Consider the following 17020-nt stretch of genomic DNA (forward strand, 5'->3'; position numbering starts at 1 on the left):
ACTAGAAGGCATGGTTTCAGGTGCTTTGCATGAAATGAAGTCATTTGGTCCTTACTACAGGCATTTGACGTGGGTTGCCACCATTAGTAGGGCTTCCCAGTTAGCACAGTGATAAACAATACCATTCCTGCCAGTGCAGGAGACACGGGTTCGATCCTTGGGTCGGGAAGATCCCCTTGAGAAGGAAATACCAACCCACTCCAGTATTCTTGCCTGGAAAATTCCATGGACAGAGGAGACTGGCCAGCCACAGTGCATCAGGTTTAAGAGTCAGACCTGGCTGAGCAACTGAGCACGCAGGCACTCAAGGTACCATTAGTATTCCCCTGGGTAAATGATGTACCAGAGACCCACATCAAGGGAAGATCATTTGCCAAAGGCTGCATAGCTGGTGTTTTAGTTATCTATATCCCCAAAATCCAGTAGCTTAAAACAACAAGCCTTTTATTACTTCACATGGTTTCTGAATGTCAGGGGTTTGGGAACAGCTTGGCAGGCTGATTCTGAATCAGGGTTTCAGTGAGGTTACAGTTAAGATATCAGGGGGGCTACAGTCATCTGAAGGTTGGGACTGGAAGCTGGCTCACTCACATAGCTGTTGCGGGAGGCCTTAGTTCCTTGCCACATGGAACCCTCCACAGTGCTGCTTGAGTGTCCTCATGACATGGCAGCTGGCTTCCCCCAGATGAGCATCCCAACAAAAAGAACAAGGAGGAATCCACAATACCTTTTCAACCTAGTCTCAGAAGTCACATACACCATGGAACTTCCCTAAGAGTCTGGGGGTTATGACTCTGCACTTCCAGGAGGCATGTGTTCAATAGTTTCCTATGCCACGTGGTATGGCAAAAAAAAAAAAGAAAAAAAAGAAGTCTCACACACACTATCATTGGTACCAAGTCAGAATGCAGTGCTCTATCTTTTGAAGGGAGGAATGTCAAAGAATTTGAGTGTGTATATATATATATATATATATATATGTATATATAAAATTTTTTTTTGGCTGCACTGGGTCTCCACTGCTGTGTGAGCGCTTCCTCTAGTTGCAGAGAGCAGGCGCTATTCTCTAGTTGCAGCTGCATAGCACGGGCTCTAGGTCATGTGGGCTTCAGTGGTTGTGGTATGTGGGCTTAGTTGCCCCGTGGCATGTGGAATCTTCCTGGGCTAGAGACAGAACTTGTGTCTCCTCCATTGGCAGGCAGATTCTTAACCACTGGATCACCAGGGAAGTCCTGAGTTCGTATTTTAAACCAACACAGCTTGCAAAGCTTTGATGCTAGAGTCTGTCCTGAGAAGCCATATTGGGAAGCTTTGCTCTAACAAAACCTCACCATAACATTACCCCACACCTAGAAAGATTCCCCAAGACATCTTCCAGCTCCTGAGTGTCTGTTCCAGGACTCCCCTTAGAAACTCTTGCTAATTCCCAAATCCCCACAGGTGCCCCCCTCGAAACTGCTACAGTTCCCTCCACTCCCATGAAATGCCCTCAGTCCCGAGTGTCCTAAAATGCCCCCAAGCTCCCAGGAGGCTCCCTGTCTGAGCCCCTGCTGAGTGTCCCACCCTTCATTCTGCTGCCCTAGGTACGCCCTGATGTCCCGGTGCTGGGAGCTAAACCCCCGGGACCGGCCGAGTTTTGCAGAGCTGCGGGAAGACCTGGAGAATACGCTGAAGGCCCTGCCCCCTGCTCAGGAGCCAGACGAAATCCTCTATGTCAACATGGATGAGGGTGGAGGTCATTCTGAACCACTTGGAGCTGCTGGAGGAGCGGACCCCCCAGCTCAGCCTGACCCTAAGGATTCCTGCAGCTGCCTCACCGCCGCTGAAGTCCATCCTGCCGGCCGCTATGTCCTCTGCCCTTCTACAGCCCCTGGCCCCATCCTGCCTGCTGAAAGGAGCTCCCCAGCACCCCCGGGGCAGGAGGACGGCGCCTGAGACCACCCTCCACCTGGGACTTCCTCTCAGGACCCAAGCTAGGCACTGCCACTGGGGGACGGCCCCCTACTTTCCCACTCCAGACCTTACCCCCAACCATAGCCCTCTCTTCCTACCTGTTCCACTTCCATCCCAGACAGATCCTCTCCCTTTTCCACACCTTAGTGTCCCCATGCGTAAAAGAAAGGGATTAGACTGAAATCCCTGAGGGCCCTCCCAGGTTTAACATTCCAAGATTCTAGATTCTAAGGTTTAAAGAGTCTAGATTCACAGGGTCTAAGTTTCAGAGCTGAATCTTTGAGTCTAAAGACTTTGAATTCCAGTCTCTAATTCTAAAGTGCTAAGGTTCTAGACATGGAAGTTCTAAGGCCTACATTCTAAGGCTCTGAGATGCTGTGGCTCTAGATTTTTCTGGTTCTGAGATTCTTCATAAAGCCCATGAAATTTTAGGTTACAAAGCTCTAAGATTCTATTTCTAGAATCTAAGGCTCTGTGATTTTAGATTTTTATTTTTCTAGGGTTTTAAGTCCTGAGGGTGTAAGATACTAGATCCTACAATTCTAAAAATCCTACAGTTCTAGACATGGAGGTTCTAAGGCCTTATGTTCTAAAATTTGAAGTTCTGGGCCTCTTAGAGTATAACTTTTCTGGTTTTAAGACTCCAGATCATAAGCCACAAGATTTGATCTTCTCAAGTTCTAAGATTCTAATGATGGTCAGTGACAGAGTCTAAGGCTTTATGATCCTTGAAACCCTTGTTATGAGACTGTGGATCCTAAAGATCTAAAATGCTAGCATCTGCAATTCAAAAGTTCTAATAGTCTAAAGATGGAGGTTCTAAGGTCTAATGTTCTAAGATGTGATGTTCTAAGGCTTAGTCTAAGAACCTAGAGTCTCTGTGTCTAAGATTCCAGATCATATGCTTCAAGATTCTAGATTATTAAACTCTAAGATTCTAATGTTGTTCTGTTCTGTGTTCCAAGGCATTCTAGATCCTATTGGTCCAAGATTCTGGATCCTCAGCATCTATGGTATAGATATTCCACGGTTAGTGGTGACAAACTGGATGCCAAAGTTCTAATCATTTTTAATTTCGGACACCTTTAAGTTCTATGCTGCATCTTCTCTTTACAGGATTTTAGTTAAGGGTCTAGGAATTCATGGTTCTAAGTTTTACGATTCTGGGTTCCAAGATTCACATGTTATAAGATTCTGAAGGTCTAGAATTCCAAAGTAAAATTCTGAGGTTTTAACCTTATAGTTTTATCCTGTGTGACCCTTCCCTTCTTAGCCACCTCTGCTTCCTCTTCCTTTCATGTGGGGGCGTGCCCCCTCAAACCTGTGCAATGCAATAAAGACGCCTCCTTTCCCCAGAGGACAATATCCCTCTTTTGGGGGCCATATTGCCCCCCTGAGCCAGTCCTTTATGCCTCCTGAACAGAGTGTGAACCCTGGCACCTCCAGTGGGGCTCAGATCACATAAAACTTTGTAACCATGCTTCTGTCTCCTCTTGTCTCCACTTGGCTGTCATATGGCCCTTTTCCCAGGCAACTCAGCTTCTGTAAAAAGGAGGGTTTGGTGGGGGTCTTGGAGTACTCCCCTCACTAAAGAGGGTAGATGTGAACAGATACAAAGACAAAAGGACAGGCAAACAAAGAAAAGCGGACTTGCCAGACTCGACGAAAATAAGCACATAGATATTCACAAGGTCACACAGAGATCCTCTCTATTTTCCAAAGTAACAGACTCCTTAATTAACGGACAAACTCAAGGATTCTTGGTCACAAATACAGAGACACAAATTCAGACAGAGAAACACAAAATTACACAAACATGTTTACAAATATGCACTGGCAGGTGGTCAACCAAGAATAAGAAGAAACTTGAGTAACTAGAGTAAAACAGATACAGACACAAATACTCAGACATATAGAGTACCTATGGTTTTTCCTGTGGTCATGTATGGATGTGAAAGTTGGACTGTGAAGAAAGCTGAGCGCTGAAGAATTGATGCTTTTGAACTGTGGTGTTGGAGAAGACTCTTGAGAGTCCCTTGGACTGCAAGGAGATCCAACCAGTCCATTCTGAAGGAGATCAGCCCTGGGATTTCTTTGGAAGGAATGATGCTAAAGCTGAAAACTCCAGTAGTTTGGCCACCTCATGTGAAGAGTTGACTCATTGGAAAAGACTCTGATGCTGGGAGGGATTGGGGGCAGGAGGAGAAGGGGAGAATAGAGGATGAGATGGCTGGATGGCATCACCAACTCGATGGACGTGAGTCTGAGTGAACTCCGGGAGTTGGTGATGGACACAGGGAGGCCTGGAGTGCTGCGATTCATGGGGTCGCAAAGAGTCGGGCACGATTGAGCACTGAACTGAGGGGGCTTCCCAGATGGCACAGTGGTAAAGAATTGCCTGCCAATGCAGGAGGAGCAAGAGATGCGAGTTCGATCCCTGGGTCGGAAAGATCTCTTGGATAAGGAAATGCAACCCAGTCCAGTATTCTTGCCTGAAGAATGCCATGTACAGAAGGAGCGTGGGAGGCTACAGTCCATGGGGTGGCAAAGAGTTGGACATGACTGAGCACACACACACAGACACAGAGTACTTAAAGGGGACTCACAGACCCAAACGTTCAGAGTCACATAGAAAACACAAGCACAGAGTACCTCCGATAACCACGGGCCCACAAAGGGATTCCTGCCAAGACAAGACCACGGTGTTTTTCACGAATCGCAGGCTAAGTTCCTGGGTGTGTCTAGCAGCAGACGGAGGAACCCTTGGCAGCGCCCGGACGCCCCTCAGTGGTAGGTCCTGAGAATGAAAAACAGTTCAATCCGGGCCACAAACTTTTTTAGAACAAATCATTGTGGGAAGCTGGGAGGAGAGAGGAAGTCGGACGTGGGCGAGGGGCGGGGTGTCTGGACTGGAACCTACGGGCCCACGTGAGTGTCTGTCCCGCTTCTGAGTGGGTGCTGTGTGTCTAGGTTGCCGTGGTGTAAGCTTGTAGTGTAACTGTCCTGTGTCTATATCATTTGATGCTGCCTGCTGTGCCAACCTTAATGGGCACACCTACATCGCAGTTTGGTGTACTATCCCCTGAATGGATGCATCTGATCCTACACACGCCATTTGTTTATCTATGTTGTGTGTGCGCCTTTGTCTAAGTAGAGGTTGTGTATGGCTTTCGTGGGTTTTAGATATGGCTCCGTGGGCAGCGGGCATTTGCATTGCGTATCTCGATAGTGTACCTTCCAGAAGTTTTGTGTCTTTTGAGTTAGGCGACAGGGTTAGACATTGTAAAACTGTGACGTTTAACAGAGCCTTAACTACGGACCTGTGTGTTTGAGTTTATCATATTGACGCCAAACAGGCGGATCTACCGAACAGTAATTTATAGAGGATTTGGGTACAGACCCCTGAACTTGAGGTCTTTCCAGAGGGAAAGGCTCTATGATCGCGTGCAGAGCGTCCATTCACGTAAGATACCAACCATAAAGACAGCTCAGCTACGATCGTGGAAGGAGGCGCTCGATGAAATGTACTATCAAAGAGAAGAGGGTGCGATTCCCCATTATAACTTTTCTCCCGCTGTTAGTCTAGCTTTTATTTTCAAACCTTCAGGACTCTGAAGTCAAAGGGTTGCTTTTCTTACAGGCAACTGAGTTTCTTCCAGATTAAGAATAATTTATCTACTTAATCTCGATTTCATATACTTCCTCTACAGCGAAATTTGTAAGGCCGTCCGTAACCAGAATGGCCAATCTGTTTAGGTTTTCCTAAAACGATGCAACTATACTAGCTTTAGTGAGATAAGTCAGTAACTGAGATTGGTGGACAGATTGTTTTGAAACCGCCCTAACGGCAAGGGGCAGGTCCTTAGTGAATTCATCTCTTTCCGGTTTCTTAAAGGCAATCGTGAAAGGGCGGGGGGGGGTGGGTCTGCCGACTCTCCATTTGATTGGTTCTGGTGGTTTTACCCGCTTGGACTCCTCTAGGGGCGGGAGATTTAGACCAATCAAGATATGTGTTACAGAGACACTAGTTTGATGAAAGGACCGCGCAGGGAAGGCCGTGCGGCGCTCATTCTGAGACCCCATCACTGATTGGCCCAAATCTTTACTCTCTTTCCCTCATTTGACCCTACGGGAGCGGGCGCGCGGGCACTACCCAATCACCGCGCGCCCCTCCTCCCTCCTTTTCCCGCCCTCCCGTTTCGGTCCCGGCATCGACGTAGGCCAACGCTTCCTCCCCGGCAGCTCCTAAGCCCTTTCATTGCTGTTCTTTTGAAAGACCCCTTCTGATTGGTTGAGCCCTTGGGCCCGCGCCCGTTGCTCCTATGAGGTGGCCAATTGGCAACCGTGTTGCATCGGGCCAGGCCACGGAGGAGGGGGGAGGCGGCGGCGGCGGCCATTTTGAGCCGCCGCCGCCATTGGAGTGGGGGGCCCCCCCCTTTCCCCCTTCGCCTGCTGACAGGAAAGGTTTAAGGGGGACAGAGCCCTGGGAGGCCGGGCCGGGCTCGGGGGCCGCCCCGGGGGCCCGGGCCATGGATGTGCGCCGTCTGAAGGTGAACGAACTTCGCGAGGAGCTGCAGCGCCGCGGCCTGGACACTCGCGGCCTCAAGGCCGAGCTTGCTGAGCGGCTGCAGGCGGCGCTGGAGGCCGAGGAGCCCGACGACGAGCGGGAGCTCGAGGCCGACGACGAACCGGGGCGACCCGGGCACAACAACGAGGAGGTCGAGACCGAGGGGGGCTCCGAGCTGGAGGGGACCGCGCAGCCACCGCCGCCCGGGCTGCAGCCGCACCCGGAGCCCGGCGGCTACTCGGGGCCGGACGGACATTGTGAGAGTGCGCGGGGCGGGGGCCGGGGAGCCCGGACTCCGGGCCGAGGAAGGGCTGTGGGACGCGGGAGTCCGGCGCCTGAGGTCGGGGAGACGGTCTGAGGATCGGGGGATACCGCTCCCCGCCGCTGAAAAGGATCGGGGGACAAGGCCCGCGGGACGACCGGAGGGTGGATCCTGGCATTCGGCACAGGGAAGATACTGGAGTGGGGGCTCTCGGTTTCGGAGATGAGGCAGGTCCGGGGTGGGGGTGTAGAGGATTCCCGAGCCTGCGGCTCAGAAACCGGAAACCGTGGTTTTTGGAACCGAAGACAGTCGGAAGAACAAGGGGATCTCTTTTAGGAGACTGAGATCTTAAAGATGGTGATCTTAAGATTTGGAGCTGGGTAGGCTTGGGAGCCGTGTTTTCAGGGCTGGGGCCGTTTTGAGGATGGAGGATCCTGGAGTTTGCTGCTGGATGGGGTACCGGGGAATTCTCATGTTTGTTATTGGGATGGGTTGGTAAGATGGAGTTCCGGTATCTGGCCAGGGAGGGTCTGACGGACTGTGCGTTCTAGTGATTGACTGGGGAGCTTTTAGGGGATGCGAGAGACCACCATGTGTACCATGGGGGACCCCATCAGTGTGAGGACGGCCTGGGGGAGGGTCTCAGATCCAGGGCTGAAAGGCCAGCCTTGAGGCATGGGCAACCTGGGCATTTGATGCTGGCTATCTGGAGCCCTTTTGGCTGACTTCTAGAGAAGGTATATGGAACATCGATGTCCAGCAGCTGGTGGGGGAGAGAAGGCTACTTCACTGGGTGAAGTACCTGGAGGTCTGGAGCTAGGAAGGCACTGGGGACAGATAACGCAGTGGCTCCTGCTGAATGGTCTTAGATTAACAGGATGGAGAAAAAGAGTAGCTGAGAGTGGGTGGGGTAGATAACAGGTTGGTGGAGTTTGAAGTTGAGGGATTAGGGGTAGAGGATCATGCACAAGAAAAGAGTGTAGCTGGTGTGTCAAATGTAGGGAAGGGAAGAGTGTGTATGATGTGGAGGGTGAAAGAATACTTGTTGACTTGGCAGGGGGCCTCAGGGTGAAGGGGGGGAAGTGTTTCTGGGGCTGAGCATCTCCATGAGAGGGCTCCTCGGTCCTCAGAAGCAGGGTTTTTGTGTGTGTGTGCGCCTAGGGATTGGAGAGGCCTCAAGGGGTGGTTGAGAACCTCTGCATCAGACACTCTGAAGGAGAGGGGATGGAGTAGATCTGTGACTTTCTGAAGGGAAGAGACCCTGGTATGCAAGGAAGTAAATCAAGTTAAAAGCGGGTGGCTTTCTAGCAGGACAGGACATGGTGATTGGAAAAGTTGAAGAGTAAGTAGAAAGAACTCTGGCATCCAGAGATTGTATTATTTACCTGAAAAAGAGGGCACCCTGCGCTGTGGGACTAAAGAAATGAGGAAAGCAAGAGGATCAGGGAAGAGACTAGATTTGGGGTTGGCACAGGGTATTTACGTGTTTTCCTAGAGCAGGGCAATCTGAGGGTAGATTTGAGGTGGAGGGTGGTTGTCTAGGACTCAGATGCTGGGAGGAGTACTTCCCATTGCAGAGACCTGTCAAGGAAGGAGGAGTGGCCCTGTACCTGCCTAGGGCAGGCAAGACCCTGGCAGGAATGCCAGTGGCTGGAAATGTCTCCAAAGAAAAGTGATATGCTTTACGGCACAGGCTCTAGACTCAGATTTTTGTCTTGGGCAAGTCACTTCACCTCTGAGCTCTGGCTTCCTTGTGTGTAAAATTGGGATATAATAATAGTGCCCCCCTCCCCGCTTGGGGATGAATGAGATTACATGTGTAAGGGGCTTAGCACTGGGCCTGCCTGTTATTAGGAGGTAAATGTTTTAGAGAACAGAGAAGGGCCCCAGAATCATAAGCTTCTCTGGGCGAGGCTTCCTCTGTGAGCGCAGGAGAGATTCTCGGAAAGAAAGATATGAGGCTTTTGTGGCAAGAACAACACACGATGTTGTGTGTTGAACGCGATGGTATGAAAGGGCCCCCTGTGTTCTAATTAAGGAGTTATTCTGTGTCTTCCTTTCTCTCCTACCCATTACAGCAAAATCCTTTGAGCCCCTTTTATGCCCCCCGCAACCCTTCCTTCAGCCCTGGTAAACAGACCTGTAGCGAACCACGTGATCTGTGTGACTTTCCTCCCTTTGGGCCGCACCTGGTTTGTGCCCAGATACATTTGTCCTCTGAGAAAGGATCCAGTCAGTTAGCAAGCAGCAGAACAGTCTTTCTTCCCCATGGTTCCGCCTCACTGGTCCTGGCACAGCCACTAGTAGGGCCCTGGAGGCATCTTGCAGAGCCTGCCCCTGGGGTGGAGAACCTGCTTGCTACTCAACCTAGGTTTCCAATGTTCTTTCTGGGTTTGGCTACAGGGTTCTCCTTGAAGGAGTTTCAGGTTTTAGTCCCATCTCTGAACTTTATCATGTGTTGCCCAAACCCCAGGAATGTTTTCTCCATTCTCATCACTGGGTTATTGTCACTACTATGTATCCTTTGAGTCCAGGCTTATCTGTTACTTTCTGGGTCCCTGATCTCAGCCCCTGGTACTTCTTCAGAGCCCTTAACACAGTACAATTTTTGTACTTTCAGATTTGTTTAATGTGTATCTGTCTGACTAAGCTGAAACTTGTTCTTAGTTATATCCTAGCATGTGGTGTATAGTATGTACTCCACTCCATGAATAGTTGATATTGTTTTTTTCTTTCTTTTTTGGCCACACTGCACAACTTGTGGAATCTTAGTTCCCCAACCAGGGATTAAACCCTGGCCCCAGCAGTGAAAGCACTAAATCATAACCACAGGAAATTCCCTGATATTATTATTCTTGCCACCCTTCAGTTGAGTTCCTCCTGGACCCACAAAAACACCTTCCTGAAACACTTCCTGCCTAACTCCAAATATTTTAGGGCTTATCCCTAATGAGCCTGAAGGCCACTATTATCATAACTCCTGTTTTCTTAACAGTTCCTTTCCTTCCTCCCCCATTTCCCCTTCAACTGAGATGGTTATCCCTTACCTTTACAGCTATTGCAGGGCGGAAGAAATTCATAAGGAGAGTTGGCTATGCAAGTGGGAATAGTGAATTGGGTTGGACAGAGGACTGGTTTGTGCTCTGAACAATTTTTAAGGTTGTACCCTAAAGGCAACTCCCTAAGCTTTATACTCTGTCAGGGAACAGCTGGGCTGGTAATTTTTAAACTGTGTTCATGGAGTTGCCCCCCACCCCAGTGGGGACTTAGAGGGGAGGTCAAGTTGGACCCCTTCTTCAACTTTCCCATCTCCTTGCTCCAAACAGAGCATTTCTGCTTCATTTGGTTTTATGTGTTAGGATTCTGTAGAACCTAGTCACAGATAGATCACTAACTTTTGAGGGGCAAGAGGGCCTGTCCTTAGGCAGCTGGGGCCCCTGACTGCCCAGGTGGGTTTCCATCTGAAGGTGTTTTCACATCTTTTAGCCTCTGGAAGACTGATTGTCCACAATGGGGATGGCATCGTTTTGTATTTAAAAGCTACCTCTAGTCCCAAGAAATGCCCTTCTAACTGGCCATTTTTTGTTTTAAGATGTCATGGACAATATTACCATGCAGAACCAATTCTATGAGACACAGGTCATCAAGCAAGAGAACGAGTCAGGCTACGAGAGGAGACCACTGGAAATCGACCAGCAGCAGCAGGCCTATCGCCCAGGTAGGAAAGCGCATGTGATACATCTCTTTTGAAGGAGATGTAATCTATGTGCGGGTGGCCTTTACCTTCTGCCTACTGCCTGTCTTCCCAGAAACTTTGTATCTTCCTTTCAGGCAATCTTTGGGCTTGGTCACTCTGGCAAGATCTTTTTGAAGGGAAGAATTTAGTCTGTCTCACTTGCAAGTATTAGGATAGGGGAGTCTTCAAGGTATCTGTCATCAGATGTTAGTAACAACATCTTGGAGAGCTTAGACCTGGAGGCCAATATCTGAGTCCTACTTAGAATCTTAGAATGTTGAAGCTAGAAAGGACCTTCGAAATCTAGTCTAGTATTTGCCATGTTCTGAAGAATATTGTTGCAGGAGATATTGCTAAGGACGTCTCAGAGAAGAGTACCTTGGCCAAATGCATCTGAAAAATGCAGCATATACCTTGCCACCTCTGGGAGAGTCACTGTGCTCATTAAAAATGCTCAGAAGTCCTGGATTGGGAAAAACTCTGTCACATTGTTTAAACCCAGCATTTCCCAAATATGTAAATGTGTCTTTGTAGAACAAAGTTTTCTACAGTACAAGCTTGGAAAGCACAATTATAATGTAGATCTCTCCCCATTTTACAGATGAGGGAGGTTGAGGGCTAGGGTTGGATCCCAGAAATTAAATTGGCTTCTGGGCCACTGCTCTTGGTTGATACGCAGCATTCCTTACCTAGTATTTGGGAAGCGGGGTCCTACTGTTGAGTAACGACAGAGCCAGGACTGACTCCCAGTCTTGTGCTCCTTTCACTGTGCTGTGGTCCCAGTGCCTTTTTGTAGTCAGTCTAGTTGGTTCTGTCTGATTCCATTCTGGTTCACCCACAAAGTAAAATCCCCAGACATTTCTTGAGAGTGGCTCAGGATTTTAATGAATGTAGGTTACAAACTGTAGATTTGTGTCAGGCTCTGTGAGACTTGTGGGATCATTTGGCCCAAGGAGACTGTTTTCTGTGCAGACATTTATCAGGGCCTCCCTTGAGCCCAGTGCTGTGATGGGAACCAAGGAAGCTCTGTCCGTGTGAGTGAGCACCATCTCTGCCCTAGTGAACGAGGAGCCTTCTCTGAGATTTTGTCTGTGTGCCAGAGCCAGGGAGTGCTCCAAGGTGGTATTGAGTTGAATGCTGAAGTGTGTAGATGTGATGTGAGTGACCCACAGCATCCATAGATGAGGTGAGTCTGAACCCACAGTTTGCTCTCAGCAGGCACGGATTCTTGGAATCTGCCTGAGCCTGGGGCATTCCTGTGGTCCACAGCGTGTTATCCCATCCTGACTTCCTGTTTGTGGGGTGATTTAATAAGGCCATCCCACCTGTGGGCTGGCTTACATGCAGACCCGCCCTTCTGGAGCACTTCTGGGCTTTGTAATAGTGATTAAAGCCCATGGAGTTAGGTGGGGGACCACAGCACTGCTGAACTGACTTTCCCCTCCATTGCTAGACTGAAGAAGCTCTGTAAGAATTGAAGTGAAGAGATTCTCTGGGAGAAGAAATTATAGAATGCAGAATTGTGAAATGGTAGAAGGCTTTTAGGGCTCTTTCCTACTTGGTGCATGCGATAGTAGCTCCCAAGTTTCCCAACTTTACTTTGCCTTTGGCAAGGTAGCCCAGGCAGTCATTCGCCTTTGAGTAGGGCCTTAGAGAGCTTCTCCTTATTTAGTGCTGAAGTCCCCTCTCCTCCGCACGAAGCCTGAGAATTATCTGACTGACATCTCTCACCCTATCAACTGCTGATGCTACTGGGCCTGGATGGTCATCCCCAGCCTCGCTTTATTCTAGCCCTGTCCTCCAGTACAGCCTTTTCAGTTCCCTCAGCAGGCTTCCACTGAACCTAGCAAGAGCCTGTGCCCAGACCTTCATCACCATAGTCAGGATCCTGCCATTATCTCCTGAAGTAGAGGGGACCAGAAAAGTGATAACTGAAGAGTTTCTGAGTGTCTTAACCATCTGGATTTGTCCTGACTGTAGAAGTGAAGACAGAGATGAAGCAAGAAGCACCCACCAGCTTCCTCCCACCCGAAGCATCTCAACACAAACCAGACAGACAGCAATTCCAGAGTCGCAAGAGGCCTTATGAAGAAAACCGGGGACGGGGGTACTTTGAGCACCGAGAGGATAGGAGGTGGGTCTGTGAGGCAGTGGTCATCCTTTTTCCAATAGGCCTCAATGTCTGTAACCCAGTGCCCACCGGGGTCTTTTTACTAGCCAAGAGGGCAGAGCTGAGGTCTCCTGCCCTCTCACTCTCCCCCAGTTCTTCCTATACCCACTACAGATTCAACTTTGCTTAACTTCTGATCCTTCCCTCAGTTTCTCCCTTCCCATTACTTGAAGGGTGAAGTTCAGACACCTTGCCATTCACATGTGAGATGCCAGCCTGCCTTTTTAGTCCTTTGCCCCACTGCCCTGCATATGACCTGACCTGAGCATATGGTAGACTAAGGTCATCCAGACTGTCCCAGGGAGGACCCTACGCATTAGACTCCACACTTCTACCTTATTCCCATATGTTGGAAACCACCAGTATTTTCACATAGTCCCTTTTAGTATTTTGGTTGGAATAAATTTCGTTCATAATTTAGGACACTTTTAAAAGAGAAGACAAAAATGGGTCATTTCAAATCCTTTCAGATGTGGAGTTTTAGGAAGCCTGGAATAAGGACAGATTATAATAACAGGTTTATCCAAATTCTTACAGATTGCCCTTCCTGACCCAGTACTCTCTGGGCTACTGTAACCTCCCATCAGTAGCAGAGTTCAGTGTGAAGGCAGTGCTCAGCATGTAGAGGGGTGGATCAGAATCTGAGGGTGTGAGAGAGTGGTATTTTTCAAAAAGTTCTCTAAATGATTCTCATGGCCCTCTTCAGCAGAGCACACCCTTTCCAGTCTTTGACCCCGCCCTGGTAGTTAATAGTCATTGCTCTCATTGCAAGGATGTAGGGTTCCAGAGTTCTTTTGCTAACCTCTGTGGGAGGAACTTGAAATCCAGGAAGCAGCTTGGAGGCCACTTGTAAATTCCAGCAGAAACTTGAGGTCCCTTCTTCCCTTGTTCTTCTGTTCTCCTGTGACTGATACCTCTTTATGACACAGGGGGCGATCTCCTCAGCCTCCGGCTGAAGAGGATGAAGATGACTTTGATGACACCCTTGTGGCCATTGACACATGTGAGTCTTTGGAGTGCCTGTTTGATACTGTCTTCAGTCAGTGTAAGGAAACTGCCTTTACCTTCACAAAATCCCCACCCGGCACCGTCCAGAGCAGTTAGTTCAGACATGAGAACTAGCAGAGCCCTGGAGTCAGGGTGTCGGTTTGGAGACAACAGCTCTATCTGTGAGATTCGGTCAAGTCATTCTACTTCTCCAAGCTTCTCTTCAGGGAGGAAGAATCCTGCTCTTATACCTCAGGGGACTTTCAGTGACATTCATCAGAGAGCAAGTTGGAAAACCCTGAACACCCTGTAAAGTTGTCATCTAATCAAGAAGGGAACCTGAGTGCTGCTGGGGAAACTTAACTCTTTGACGGCCATTTCCCCAGTTTCCATTTGCTGCTCACGTTCCTGGTGAAACCAGTGCTGCCTTGTCTCCTCAGGCATTAACCTGGCCTGCCCTGCTCTCTGTCTCCCAGTTCGGTTTTGTTTCCTCTAGATAAGTGACTTCCCCCTTGACCGTGCATCTAAATACTTGGGGGAATGAATGTAGAGGTCCTGTCCCTCCTCAGGCCTCCTCAGATAAACTCTTAAGTGGTAGGGCCTATGAATATGAATTTTTGAACACACCCAGAAGCCCAGTCAAGTCTGAGGACTGCACTTTTCAACAGAGCAGAAAATTAACAGTTCATTCATGTACTTGTTTACATAGCTCGTGTTTATAAACCAATGGCTACATGCTTTAAAAGAGGTAAAGATATCTAGTATACAGTCCCTTTTATCACAGGATCTTAAGGATTCAGAGTGAAACAGAGTGTTAATTTTTTAAGTATTGTGGCAGTGGTTCATGAAGCAGCATCTGATTAAATACCAAATGTACAGACCATGGCACTCAGCCTTTAGAGAAAGGAGAGAGCCTACTGGACGAGACATACAGGAAAGACTTTCCCGGAGACATGCATGGCTCCTGGCAGAGTGGGGAGAGTCTGAGCAGCAGAGTCCTGGGCCCACGCGAGGAGCTGGGAGCCTGTGGCGCACCTGACCGTGGTCCTGGGTGGCGGGTGTGGATCAGGGTCAGCTGTTGGTGCCGCTCTTGGCAGCAGGAGCCTGACTGATATCCCACACTGATAGAGTTAGCATGGGAGGTGGTTGAAGTTTATGGTGTTGGGAGGTAATCTTTTCTAAATTCTAAAATCACTTGAGACTCTAACCTTTTAAATTCTAGAATCACTTGAAAGGATATTGACCCTCTCCCTAGCAAGTGTGCATGCTGTCACTTCAGTTGTGTCCCAACTTTTTGTGACCCTATGGACTGTAGCCCACCAGGCTCCTCTGTCCATGGGATTCTCCAGGCTAGGATACTGGAGTGGATTGCTGTGCCCTCCGCCAGGGGATCTTCCAGACCCAGAGATCAAACCCATCTCTCTTATGTCTCCTGCACTGGCAGGAGGGTTCTTTACCACTAGCCCCATTAGAGAGGCATGTGTGTATTACTTGCAGGAGCCCCCGTGACAGCCATCCTTGGACCCTGGCCAGGTGAAGAACCCTAGTTCCTCTGCGGCGTGGCAGCTTTCATCCTGTGCAGTCCAGTTAGCAGTATTGCAGGGCCTTTGTGCTAAAAGAGAGAATGGTTAGGTGGTGTGGCTGGCTTCTCGTGAACCTGTCCCCACACCGTGTCAGCTTGTGTAGTTTTGGTTAACACTCTTAGGAAACTTACCTCTGCCTGTCCCTCTGCTGCTGCTGCTGCTAAGTCACTTCAGTTGTGCCCAACTCTGTACGACCCCATAGACGGCAGCCCACCAGGCTCCCCCCATCCCTGGGATTCTCCAGGCAAGAGTACTCGAGTAGGGTGCCATTGCCTTCTCCTGCCTGTCCCTCTGGGGACCATTAAAACATCAGCCAACTACAGGCTGTTTCCTCCACAGACAACTGCGACCTCCACTTCAAGGTGGCCCGAGACCGGAGTAGTGGCTACCCGCTCACGATTGAAGGCTTTGCATACCTGTGGTCAGGAGCCCGTGCCAGCTACGGGGTCAGAAGGGGCCGTGTGTGCTTTGAGATGAAGGTAAGTGGGAGCAGCAGAGGGATGGGGACAGAAAGCAGGTCCATCCTTGATCAGAGCCATGATTGCAAAAGAAATTTGATTGAACATGAATTTTATGTTCAGGCCAAAGAAAAAAGTAAAATTAATTCAAGAGAACTGTCATTGCTAAATATTATATGGGGAAAGCAAGGCGACCATATGTTGCTTCATTAAGCGGATTTTTTCCTTGATGGGGTTTGACCTAGGTGCTGTATAGCCAGCCATGCGAGGGTGACATGTTTGTAGAGCTAGGGAGAGGAGTTATTTGGAAAAACAGTGAACTGGAAAGAATTGGCCCTGGCCAGTTAAAGGGAGGCCAGGTGAGAGTAGGGCAAAGTAGGGTTCTGCTATCCGGATATCCTCTACCATTATCTCTCCACAGTTCCATGTCAAAGTGTATTTATGAAAATAATATCTGGTCATGTTTAGTAAAAGGGCAGAGAGCACAGAAGAGTAAAAACCAGAGTTATACTCACATCCTCCCAGCCCCATCCTACCCTCTAGAGATACTTTATGTGTTAACAGTTTCTTGTGTATCCTTTGTGTATCCAAACTTATTTATGATAGCTAATATCTGTAGAATACGTTGCATGTGCTAGGTACAGTGCCAAGTTCTTTCCATGCATATCCATTAATCTTTACAGTCTCATCATAAAATACGTACTGTTGTCCCCCATTTTTCAGAGGTGGAAACTAAGACCAAGGGTTATCGTATTTGACTAAGACACTTGATTCTCAGTCGCACGTTGTTTTGTGTGCATAGAGAAACCGCCAGTTACACTAACATAGTGCTTTCAGACGTCAGCTGTAAGACATATACTGACTCTGGAGATGTTAAAATGTGAAAATCGTGTGTCCAAAAGTCAATTACTAGAGTAACTTTCTAAAAGCCACAAACGAATAAGATAAATATTGGTTATTAGATAGTTGACTGCTAATTAAAAGTTAAGTCAGAAGGTGCCTTTTATTTTTTTTGCTCCTGTTACTTAATACTATATATCTTGAATGTTTTTCCGTACCAGTGTATTAGTCCTGCTTCATTCATTTTAACCGCTGTATCATTCTGTGGCATGGATATGCCTTAATGTGACTGGTATTTTGCAGGTGGTTTTTTCTTCCTTCCTCTTCCCCTCTCTTCCTTCCTTTTCAACATAAAGACCACCACACTGCATTTTTTGTGTGTGTATATGTCCCTAGGATAGACTGAAAGTTGAATTGGTTGGTTATAGAGCATGTGCATTTGCTCTTAATAATAAGACTGTTAA

At 48.5% G+C, this 17020-nt stretch overlaps 2 protein-coding genes across 12 annotated transcripts in view; both read left to right on the forward strand.

Annotated features, from left to right (window-relative positions):
* The window catches only part of AXL (AXL receptor tyrosine kinase), a 35597-nt gene extending 32164 nt beyond the window's left edge, over positions 1-3433 (forward strand). For all 7 annotated transcript variants that reach the window (XR_015146031.1, XR_015146032.1, XM_086352654.1 and 4 more), the window contains one exon: positions 1584-3433. Coding sequence is in view for 5 of the 7 variants with exons in the window: in XM_086352654.1 (XP_086208780.1) it covers positions 1584-1935 (352 nt within the window). In the remaining 2 variants the exon portion in view is untranslated. The remainder of the gene's footprint in view (positions 1-1583) is intronic.
* A 1417-nt stretch (positions 3434-4850) lies between these two features.
* Positions 4851-17020, forward strand: part of HNRNPUL1 (heterogeneous nuclear ribonucleoprotein U like 1) — a 35160-nt gene continuing 22990 nt past the window's right edge. Inside the window, exons 1-5 of one of the 5 annotated variants that reach the window (XM_086352647.1) lie at positions 4851-4881; positions 10375-10500; positions 12499-12652; positions 13618-13691; positions 15598-15737. In XM_086352647.1, the coding sequence (XP_086208773.1) occupies positions 10380-10500; positions 12499-12652; positions 13618-13691; positions 15598-15737 (489 nt within the window). In that variant the 5' untranslated portion in view covers positions 4851-4881; positions 10375-10379. Of the gene's footprint in view, positions 4882-6400; positions 7163-10374; positions 10501-12498; positions 12653-13617; positions 13692-15597; positions 15738-17020 lie in introns of those variants that run through there. The other 4 variants (XM_086352645.1, XM_086352644.1, XM_086352646.1 and 1 more) reach the window with 4 other exon arrangements.

The sequence above is a fragment of the Bos grunniens genome, chromosome 18, assembly GCF_055505025.1.
Source record: "Bos grunniens cultivar Pamir isolate PY7600 chromosome 18, Bosgru_T2T1.0, whole genome shotgun sequence".
Taxonomy (NCBI): domain Eukaryota; kingdom Metazoa; phylum Chordata; class Mammalia; order Artiodactyla; family Bovidae; genus Bos; species Bos grunniens.